The sequence below is a fragment of the Ricinus communis genome, chromosome 9 (assembly GCF_019578655.1).
Source record: "Ricinus communis isolate WT05 ecotype wild-type chromosome 9, ASM1957865v1, whole genome shotgun sequence".
Taxonomy (NCBI): domain Eukaryota; kingdom Viridiplantae; phylum Streptophyta; class Magnoliopsida; order Malpighiales; family Euphorbiaceae; genus Ricinus; species Ricinus communis.
Window position 1 is genome coordinate 27,967,507 of NC_063264.1, and position 12,435 is coordinate 27,979,941.

At 25.9% G+C, this 12,435-nt stretch overlaps 1 protein-coding gene across 2 annotated transcripts; it reads right to left on the reverse strand.

The window, feature by feature from the left end:
* Positions 1–3,870: 3,870 nt before the first annotated feature.
* Positions 3,871–7,027, reverse strand: LOC8266793 (protein RICE SALT SENSITIVE 3-like). Of its 2 annotated transcripts, XM_048379543.1 has the most exons (7): positions 6,521–7,027; positions 6,329–6,379; positions 5,723–5,851; positions 5,458–5,563; positions 5,217–5,258; positions 5,056–5,112; positions 3,871–4,845 (listed from the first exon to the last, which is right to left on the reverse strand). In XM_048379543.1, the coding sequence occupies exons 1-7, from the start codon at positions 6,649–6,651 to the stop codon at positions 4,111–4,113; spliced, it is 1,251 nt and encodes a 416-aa protein (XP_048235500.1). In that variant the 5' UTR covers positions 6,652–7,027; the 3' UTR covers positions 3,871–4,110. The 2 variants fall into 2 exon arrangements, with proteins under 2 accessions (XP_048235500.1, XP_048235501.1); XM_048379544.1 differs by lacking the exon at positions 6,521–7,027 and having other exon boundaries at positions 5,712–5,851.
* Positions 7,028–12,435: the final 5,408 nt, after the last annotated feature.

Here is a 12,435-nt window from a genome sequence, read left to right on the forward strand (position 1 = left end):
TAAACTAGCCATCCAGTTAGCAATTGGCTTAGTGTTAGAGCACCATTCATACCAAGAATCAATAAATTTTATATTTTGGGTGGTTCTTATAATACCAGTTCAACTACCTAATTGTATAAATCAATAAGAAGAAATGAACATATATATGCAAAAGCTGACATAGACATAGATATATTGGACCCAAATTTAGTCTGAAGATAAACATGCCTATTAGGTCCAATCATACCTTATACATAGGCTTCTTCTCAACCCATCTAAATACTTCAGTGTCACAGATCAATTTTTCTCTTTTCTTCCTTTTCCCCTTTTCTCCCCCTGACTTTGAGCTATGGAATATATACTTTTATCCATTGTTAGTGTTGTTCTTAGTTTCCCTAGAGGTGCTCCTTTACCACCCACCCTAAATTCTTAACCCAAAAAGTTAAAATTACATACACAGTTAATCTGTTAGCTTTATAATGTACAAATGTGTCCAAAGTGATAAACAATAGGTGAAAATTGGTATACAACTAAAATAAAATATTTTTTCTTTTCTATTATTTTTATTATAATATTAAAATAATATATGATGTCATATTTAGCATGTTTATAATAATATAAAAAATTATATATTATGTAAATAAAAATTTTAATTTATATTTTATATCTAATATATAATTAACATTACCTCATTAAAATAATACTATTATGTTATCCATTTTCTAAATAAAATTTTGATTGATATTCATGTTAATAATTAAATATTTTATCAATAAAAATTAATAATAATTTACCAAAAACTTGATTCAATCGATTAGCTATCAATTACTAATAACAATTGTCCATTATCAGCTATCAATAGTGATTTAATCAAATAGGACGGTTGTATAATTATAAATAACATTTTAATTATTTTCGAGTGTCTTCATTACAAGGAAAAATGAGTGATACATTTAATAATTAAACTTGATACGAGCAAAACTTATAATAGAATGTTTTAAAAATAAGCTTTTAATTTGTGGAAAATGTAATGATAAGATTAGAACTTTTTTTATCATGGAGCAAAGGGATAACTTAATTTATGTTTATCAAGATTGACCTATAATGTCAACCCTAGCCACCCTTTTTTTTATTTATATTAATATTTAAATATATTTTATGAACTTTAAAATGTGAAATTACTTGCTCTATGAGAGTGAGTATACATTATTAATATGTTATGCTAATTCTTTTTCTTCTAAATTATGTTTTGATTGGATCTTAATTGGATTCTGACATGTAAACCTCATTTGTTAGAATCCCAACTCTTTGCTTCCCTATGCACGTTTAAGTTCTGACTTTGACTGTCCATTGCTTGTTAAATAATGATACTATAATTTAATTTATTTTAAGATAAATATATTTAAAATTAATTTAGGATATATATTAAATAGAGCTTTTATTGAAAATAAAATTTTATTTTAAATTTTTTAAAATATATACATATTTAAGATTCGAATTCGAAATCTTAATTAAGTTAAAAAGAGTCCAGCTATTTTATTTATACATTTTTAAATATAATTTAATTTCTTTTACATATATGATTTAATTTAGTATTTTTATGTTCTTTTAATAATATTCTTACACTTTGGGTGCTGCAAATTTTCATTAATGATATTTTAATTCTTGGACATTTTCAATCAGCACTATTATAATAATACTTTTTGGAAATCCTTTTGAAATTTTCTAAGGATTGCATAAAATATCAGTTGTCTATATGATATCTACACACATGACTATGTGCCATCAATACTAATATTTAATCTTTTCTAGAAAAAATCAAAGTTTAATTATGCTCCAAATTTTGAAAAGAAAAAAGAAAAAAAAAATTATGATCTGTTTGGGATTATGTTGAGCAATAATTCTTTTGAATTATTTTTATTAAATCTGCTTTCAAAAATAATCAATTTAACCTTTTTTAAAAGAAAATGTAATATTCAAATAAATAGCAACTATTGCCCTAAAAGATGGGATAGGACTTATTCATAAATATCAGTTAAGAAAAAGAAAACTTGTTCTTAAATGGTAAAAATTTACAAGAGGAAGAGTAAAAGAGGGTTAACTCTCCATTATGCAGCCCTAAAACCTAATTTTACCTCTCAGCATGAAACCATTCCATCACAGTATCAGTGTTTACATTTACATCCGTGGAAGGGTTGGGTGATAGAATTATAGGCAGTCCACTTTTTCCATGGAAGGGTTTAATTTAGCCTCTAAACTTATCACTAAAGCCCAGATCGACCCTTCTAATATTCTTTCTATCAATTTAGTACTAAATTGATTTATTTTGACTCGAGTGATCCTTTTCTCGGCAACTAATTTAAAGAGTATGAAATACGCTCGCTTTTTTGTTTGAAATAAAATTAGTCTTTTATTAAAAATAATTAGTAAGTACAAATAAGTAACATGACTATGTTCAAGAAATATATACTAATTTTTTTATAAAAATAAGTTTTTCCTCTAAGCTTCATTAATCGTATTGATGAAATAATTTTATACAATACATTGGCTGTGTTTGGCATATTGCCAAGAAACACATTTTACTCGGTGACTATATTGAACCACAAATCGACTTTATTGTCATTTGACGAATCTTTAAAAGTGTCTATTTTTTTTTAATATCATAATCAAACTCACCTTAACTCCCATGATAAAAGACAAACAAACTCCTGTAAAGGAAGAAAAAATAAAATACTCATAATATTTAGTTAACGAAATTAACAAACAACTAAGAAAAGTAAATATAAAATAAGATCCTAAACAAACTTTTAACCAAATAAATTTATCTTCATTGTTGAAATGCCTTGATTTATCTTAAAATGTTGAAACTTTGGCAGTCATGGGATCTTCTTCCATACATCTTTGATTTGTCATTTGTTTATACAAATTCACTACTAAAGGAACATAAGAGATTTTAAAATCAAAATCTGCAATTAGGATTTCTTGTTAATAATAAGTTCATATAAGCAAAGACACAAAGAACATAACTATTAAAGGAGATGGAAGATAGGGGTTATTTGAGAAGAAAGAAGAGAATAGAGAATATCCATTTTACTTTGATTATTTATTTTGGTTATATGCTATTGTTTATTTAATAGAATTATTTCTTTTCAATTCTTTTCTTTTAGTTCTTTAAAAGTGAGTGCATTTGTTTAACTAATATAATTATTTTGATTTATTCTTAAGTCAATTCATGTACTTTGAGATTGATTGTCACACACCCTCTCCTTATTAAAAAAAATGGAGTTAAATGAGCTAAAATATATAAATTGAGTGTTGAACTAATAAAAAGAAAGATTAAAAGAGTTAAATTGAGTGTTGAACTAATAAAAAGAAAGATTAAAAGAGTCAAATTAATTTTTATATTATGTTTGATTGAAATTTATAAAATTTATAAGATTTATTTACAAATCTAAAATTTATGTGCTTTAAATAAAGTGAAAGTTAATATAGAATTTATATAATTAAATTTATATGAAATTAGTTATAATTAAATTAAATTCTAATAAAATATGTAAAAATTTTAAATAAATTATATATTAATAAATCAATATATTTCATAATATTAAAATGTCTCTTTTAACTTAATTATTTTTATTTTATTTGTTATCTCATATTCTTTTTTTAATTAAAATAAGTTTTTTTATAAATTTTAATTAAACATATTATATTTTTTTAATTAAAATGAATTTTTTATAAATTTGAACCAAATGAACAGCAAGTTCAAAAGGCAAACCTTATTCCGTTTTTACTTGAGGATGAAAAACCCACTCAAAACCTATGGCTTGTTTGACTTAAAATATGCCCTCAAAACTTGTTCCCTAGCAGGTGCAGGGGATTAGCAACAAAGCATACTACTTAATTCCTCTATTTTGAACAAAAAGCTTTAGAGGAAAACTTATGTTAGGATCTAGTACAACAAATTAATGATTAGAAAGTTCAGTAAACAGATAAAGAGAAACACAAAACTAATAAAAGGGACACTAAAAACAAGCACAAGAATCCCAGTAGCAGAAGTCCACAAAAGCTTTTTCCCTACATACAACTCTTCCTCACTCTAAAATTCTCCCTACAGGGCCCTCTGCAGACTTTTCAGTCCAAGAACGTTTCCATGACATCCGAATACATCCCTGCTTCGGAATTCCTCAACTCAACAGGTTGTTGCTGATGGTGATCGACTGAAGTTGAAGACGATGAAGTAGCCATTCTTGCGGGCAAAGTAAAGCTCCTTTTGAACTTGTTTTCCATTTTCCTTGCACTATCCGGATGGCTATCCAAGCTTAAGAACTCATTGGGATTTGCACCGCCAGCATTATGCATATTTGAAGGATCTGGATTCGCATTTGGATTCTTCCCTTCAAGGATAATTGGATGGTGATTTTGATCTGCTTTGTTCCCTAAGCTTTCAGGGTTAAACAAAAGCTTTGCGTCATCAGTTCGCCCAGTTAAAGCATTGAAGAAAGACAAACCATTAGGCCATTTTATGTCATTTTCGTGCTCTCCCATCATCTCTTCCATTCGGTTTTCTGCTGCATGGGGTAGGATGAACATATGGGGCTCATCTTTGGCTTGTGGAAATCCAAGTCTAGCTCCTGGGAAATTCGGTGAAGCAAGCATAGAAGCTGCAGACGGGAGTGGCCTTTGACCCCAGTTGAAGAGGGCCGGAGGGGGGCGGGTTGGTATTGCAGATTGCTTAGAAGGAATCGAGGAAGAGGATGAAGTATTTCTAGTTGAGGAAAAAAGCTGGGAAAGGTAAAATCCAGATTGGTAGCCCAATGACTCAAAGGTATGCCTCATTCTTAGCACAAAATGAAGGTCTTCAGGTATCTGAAAATAGAAATGACCCTTGGTGAGATTAAGCAATGGCTACTCTTTCCCTTTTTCTCCCCTGTTTTGTTAACATGACTAACGGGTCTTGACTCTTGAGCATACTGAATGCACATACTTGAAAACATTTTTTGCAGAAAAATAACATAAGGGGAATTTTTTTAAAAGAATCAGCACGTTTCAGAATAAAAGAAAAATAAAGTAACTCACAATCTTGCAGGAACCCAACTGTAAAAGTCCATGGCCAGCTTGAATGACAGCAATAGTCTGGTCAATAGATACAGCATGGAGGAAAAGATGTAAGGACTAAAATGGAGCAAAAGAGGACAATGATTAGCAAGAAAAGTATGATTGGCTGCACTGGGACTGACCTGAATACCAGACTCAAATTGATCAGTCCACTCTGAAGGAAGCTGCAGTTGAGAGCATCAAATGGGGAAAGTTACTATCAATCATAAATATGGTTCCCATCTAGTAAGTATACCTAATAATGAAACCTAATAAATTCCCACAAAATCCGAATTTTCTACAAGTGAAATATTTAAGTCTAAAAGCTAGTACTAATTACTGGGCCAGAAAACACTTAGATTTGCAGGTTTCTGTTTTGCTTACAGCATCAAAAGAACTCTGCCAATAGTTGGAAATATTTGGTTCACATTCAGAAGGTTCTTTAAAAACCCATTTATGACACTTATCAGAAGCAACCTTGCCCATTAACCTGCTCATAGAAGAAAATTAAACAGAATCAATACAGATACTTGAAAAGAATTACTCCCATTTTCCTACAGGACACTTCCATTATGATTTGAGAGAGAGAAAGAGATTAGGACTGAAACCAAAATGATAATAAAAATAATAACACCTACCCAGTACCCACCCTTCTCCATAATTATATAACTGGATAGACATTTTGCTGAATGCTTTTCTGACAGGATCCTCCCCATCAATATCTTCCAGACAATCTCCTACTCTTCCTCGGCAAAACCCATCTTCCCACATCAACATCCTTCACAAAATTTCACATATCATTTATTAATTACAACTGTATCAGCTCAACGAATCCTCAGTAATTTTATTTTGAACATTTAATTCATATATCCAATTCCTATTTCCCATTACTTTCTGTATAATCCTTATATACATATAATTACTCTTCTTATTTTTTTGTTTTTTTTTTCTATTTATTTTAACTCTTTTAGCAGAGAATGTCAAATAGAGCAAAGACTAGTACAGTACTATAGCTCTGTTTGGCAACTAAGAAATGAACACAGAAAGTACAGAAACAAGTAGTGCACTGAGGGAAATCTGTGATATCTACTCACAGCTAAAAGAAATAGAAACTTATAGAGTAAAAAAAATTCATTTATGTCCCCTGATTTTCTTCTTGTTTTTCTCTGTAACCAAACAGAGAATAAAGACAAAAGTAAAGAAACAAAGCAAAGCAAGTACAAAAAGGAAAGGAAAAGAAAAAAAAAAAACTCACAAGCTTCCATTATCATCCCCAACCTTGCAACCATTACCACCTCTGACTCTTCTGCAGGGAAAAAAAATAGTAAACAAGAAAAACATAAAAAATAAAAACCCATATAAGGAAGCAGCTAAAAATCAAAGAATTAGAGAGATAAAAGGAAGAAAAGTGAAAAAGAAAGTGAAAAAGAAAGAGAAAACAAAGTACGGGCGAGGACGGATAGTCCAGAAGACAGAGTAAGTCCAGTCTGTGTTGAGACAGACGCTTCTGAGGGCCTCATGAAGGGCCATCATCCCAACTGCTTCTTTGCTTCTATCTGCTCCTCCTGAGCCCACCATTTCTCTCTCTCTCTCTCTCCCCGCCCAAACTCTATCTTTCACTGTCTCTTTATATATATCTATATTTATCTTTTCCTCTTTAGTTTTATGTAGCCCTTCAAATTCACTAGTTTCTTCGTCTGTTCTTCCTCTCTCTCTATCTTAACCTCTCAACAGGGTTTGAACACTCACAAAACGCTAATACTACTGCAACCACCACCGCTTCTTCTATATAAACCCAGTTAGCTATATTATTATATAGCTCATCTACTTTACTATATATATGTATATGTGTTTCTTTTTACTACTAGCTAGACACAGCTTATCAACCACAAAGGAGAGTGAAGGGACCCAACCCCTTTCTCTCTCTCTCTCTCTCTCTCTCTCTCTCTCTACTAGTGAGAAAGTAGGGTAGAAAATTTTTTTAAAAAAGAAATATGGGTGCAGCCATGTGCTTTTTCCAATGGTAAATGTCTATCTCTGGCTTTGGAGAAAATTTTTTAAATAGATTTAATGGATTATTTTATGTGTTATTTTATTAATTAAATTATTTATTACTTCTTCTATTTTAGAAATAATTTATCTTAATAGGTTACAAGTAATAGTCTTTTTTCAAATTTTTAAAAAAATATAAGTATTTTATTAATAAATATATCTAATATAAAAATAAAATTAAAATTAAACATAAAAAAATGCATAGTAACGACTATTAATCGTATTAATAGAGCAGGAGATTTATAATTCTATAAAAAGAACACTTCATTCAATAATATTAAGCTACATATTAATTTAATAAATATCTTTTTATAATTTTAATTATTTAAATATTAAATTAAATTTTTTTCTTTTTTTTTCATCGCTTTTATAGAGATAAAATTTAATATCTCTATAGAAAATGATCATAAAATTCTTATAAAAAGATAATTTAGCTCCTATAACAAAGAACCACATAAGTCTTTAAGATATTAATATTTATTTATTAAAAGACAACTACCATCTAAAGATTATTGGCGATAAATTAAAAGATAAAATCACATGATATAGAAAAAAAATGAGAGACAGCTATTTAATTATTAATTTAATAAGGAATTGATAAAAAAAATTTATTAGTTAACTTAGATAATATTATTATTGGCAATTACTTTTTACATATTTTTCCTTTAACAATAGTAGCTTTTAATAAAATATTGACAAAAATTTAATAAAATTAATTAAAAATTTAAATTTTTAATCCATATAAAAATCAAAATTAATTAATATAAATAAAATAATAACTAATATATCCTACAATTAACTTTATTTCATATAGTATGCTAAATTAAAATTACCTAACAATTTCTCCAATTTAAATAATATCTTAAAATTGGAGTCCATTTCATTTCTTATAATAAAAATAAATGAAAAAGAAAGTGGGTTTCATCTTTGCTAATAGGCTAAATTGCTATTTAGATTTTGGATTGTTGAGAATTGCAAGTTTAGTTGTGATGGGTTTGTTTGGATTTTGCAGTTTTCCTCTTCCATATTTGACTTGGTTTTTGTTTTCTATGCATAAATATATATTTTTTTTTCATTTTTCTTAAACCATGTTTTGTTTTGATGGTGAAGAGGTCAAGGATTTGGAGCTCTTTCCTCAACAACTCCTTTTTGCCCTTTGGTCTGACTTGCAAGTTTTTCTTATATGTCCTTTCTTTTTCTTATCAAAAACAAATCCTTAAGAAAATGATTATAAATACTCAAATTTTTAGACAATGGGTCAGTAATAACAACTTGAGATGTCCTATAAGGTCCCAAGTGTCTATTACTCTCAGTGATATTAAAAGTACACTATGGAGTGTGCATTTAGAAATACATTTTTAAAATATATATTTTAAAGAACCAATTTCTTATTGATAAAGAAAAATACATATAAATTGCTAATTGAACTAATCCTCTTAAATTATCTAATTTTTAATATATTTCTATATATAATATATATATATATATATATATATATATATAAATTATATTATATATAGAAATATATTAATATGTCAATTTATTATATAAAATATGTTTATTAATATTAAAAAATTTGACCTGTGTGATTATTTAATACTTAAATAATTTTTTGATCTATATATATCTAGGTGCGCCAACATACATCCAATGGCAATAGAGTGGATGCATCAGGATGAATATGAACTCCTTATTACAATCTGAAAATTGAAGGGTTGGGGCTGACATCAAACGCTCATCTGCATGTTTAAAGGCTTAATCATGTTCCGCTCCCTAGCTGTTATGATTCCATTTCGGGGTTCTACGCTTGGCAAAGTGTTTAATAATGTGTCTGTAATAGCCTATGTGTCCCAAAAAAGATCACACTACGCTCGGCCCCCTTTTCAGTAGATGAGATTAGAATGAAATGACTTGTTTTCATTAACATTCAGTAAAAGTGCATAGCTTCTTTGAATGTCCCGCTGATTGACTACTACATCTAGGGACGAGATCAAAAATGTATTAGATAGGACTCTAAATTTTGGTAAAGTAATACTTCAAGAATTTTAACTCAGCTGCATAAATAATATACGTACTCGAGATCTTAATTAAACTAAAAAAAACTCTTATTATTTTATCTACATACTTTTGAATAATTAAACTTTAATTTTCAATTATATATACCAATCTTATATTTATCATTGTGTATATATTGGTGTACAAGTAAACCTTATCTAAAATTTTATAAGAAAAAAGAATTGCTACTTTTATTATAAATTAATTATATATATATATATATATATATATATATAAAAGTTGGGCTTTAAAGAATTTTGATATATATATTTTTAGAAAATTAAAATAATGTTGCGACTTAAATATAATTTTGGCACATATATATAGTTATGATATATAATTTATATGCTTATAGTATTTTACATGCTAATTTCTACATTTTTCTATTAACATATAAAATAATTAAGTAGTTTTCTAATTAAAAAATAATTTTAGTCCTAAAAATTAATATAGTAATTATGATTGTGTTACTATTTTATAAATTTAACTAATATATTAGCTAATAATAATATTAGAACAAACAAAAAATTTCTAAAGTAATTATATATTTTAGAATTAAATTTAATTAATTATAAAATTAGGATTAAATTATACTACTAACAATAAAGTATTATACATATATATATTAAAATCTTAAATTTAATTAACATTTTAATTAGGACTTGTTTGGTTCGGTTAATCAATACAGCTGATAGCTGATGGCTGATCAACTAACTCGCTTAGTAAAATTTTATTAGCAGTTGATGTTACTATGTTAAATGATAATTGAGAATATAATTTATATCATTGAATATATAATATTAATAAAAATTTATAATTTTAAATACCATAATTATAAATATTATAATTATTTAACTATTAAGAATAATTTTAAAATAATAATAATTTATTATAAAATATAAAAATTTAATTATACGAGATCAACTTAAAGTAAGTTATTATTAATAAATTTAATAAGAGTAATAGTATTTCAAACAAATAATAAAATTAAATCAGTTATCGGTTGATAAAATAAAGCTCTAAAATAGAGCTTCTACAATCGGCAGCTGATTGGTACTAAATCAACTATCAGCTGTTGTTTCTCAAAGCTTTACCAAACGTTTTAGTATAACTGTTTAGTGAAAAATAGCTATTAGCTGCATCAAATCTTTCAACCAAACATCCTCTTAATATTTCTAAAAATTAAACATATCTCATAATCGAGTTGTTTCAGAGATAAAAATTTGTTTTGAGTAGAAAATGAATGCTCGCACATGAATAATAAGATTCCAATCTTAATATTCTCCTTTCAATATAAGAAAATTTGATAATTATCTTTTGTTCTTTGAATGCACATGATGAAGAGAATGTTTGTTTTAGATTATGCTTCATTGAAATTTGTAAAATTTATTTAATTTATTTATAAATTTAAAATTTAATTATTTTAATTGTAACAAAAGTTATTTTAAAATTGTATATAATAAAATTTACTAAATTAATTATATATAAACTAAATTATAACAACATAAGTCGAATGTTAAAATAAATTTCATACTAATAAGTCAATATATTTTATATATTAAAATTTCTTTTCAACTTTATAATTTTTATACTACTTTATCTCTTATGTCTTCTCTCAAATTGAATGAGTTTTTTAATAGATTTCAATCAAACACTGCATTAAGAAACTTTGATATAAATTTTTATAGAATTTATAAACTTTATCGAGATCTATTGTTTCATTTAAAAGAAATGAAAAAGAAATTTTATAAATATTCTTATTTATCCAAAATCTTTAAAGTGAGATATTTTTCAAATCTAAGAAGTGATCATTTCAACAAATGAGGGATTGTCTTAATATTTAATATGAATTTTTTTTCTTGACTTCCAATTTTAGATGTAAATTCAGAATTTTATTAGACATGTTTTTTGAGTAAATTAATTAGTATATAGCAAGCAAATATTTATCAGAAAATAAACTTTGATATCTGAAATGATATCCACTTTTATGATGTTAAAGAAAAGAAACAATAATAGTTTGAAAGCATTGCAAGAAAGAAAATGATTATATCTTCCCACTTGATTAAATTTTAATATAAAAGATAAAATTGAATTTCAATTATAAAAAATTCTATATATCGAGAAATATATTTCTTTTATTCGTCCACCCGAAATGAATTACAATTTTGATAGTTTGAAAGCATTGCAAGAAAGAAAATGATTATATCTTCCCACTTGATTAAATTTTAATATAAAAGATAAAATTGAATTTCAATTATAAAAAATTCTATATATCGAGAAATATATTTCTTTTATTCGTCCACCCGAAATGAATTACAATTTTGAATCAAAATATTTTATTTAATTTTTTAATTATTTTTCAATAAATCTAATTGTTTAAATATCATATTAAATTTCTCTTTTTTCTTTTTAAAACGCTTATAAAAAGGAGCCGTAGACAATAATAACATCAACAAAAAGAATTACACAAGGAATAGCAGCAATGATAGCAGTCACAAAACCCTTACAAAGGTATATTGTTATAAGAAAAAGACGTAAATCTTATCGCATTTTGATATTAGGTATAATTCGTCGTTTTCTCATACATTATACACCAATATTATTATTTTAATTATAAAATATAATTTAATATTTAATATTTATTTACAATATTTTTAAAATATTAACAAATAAATATTCTTAAATATTTTTCTAATTTTAATATATTATTATTTAAGAAATATTTATAATTAATTTTAATATTATATAAATTAATACTATAAATATAATTGATATTGCTATTTTTTAAATAAGAAACTATTATATAATTAAAAAATTAATTTATTATAAAATATAATTAAAATATAATTTTCTAGAATAAAAAATTAATTAATTAATTAATATAATATTAAAATATAATTAATATACTATTTTTATGATAAAAGTAGAATATAATCTAATTAGAAAATTAATTTATTATGTCAAAATAAAAAATTTATATACCAAAATAGAAGTATATATATTAAAAAAATTATATCTCAGAACTTATATATAAATTCTTCCAATTTTGACAAATTTATCTCAAAAATACAAACATTTTAGTAATCTTAGCCAATTAACAATCTCTGTCCGAATTAGCTAACATGGGATGTGACATGAAACACATGATGGCCTTAGTGTTTAAAATGTGAATAGCTCACGTGACACCTCATTTGTTATATCAATAACTAAAATTATTGTATTTAGCTATAGTTAATAAAAATTTAAACTATATAC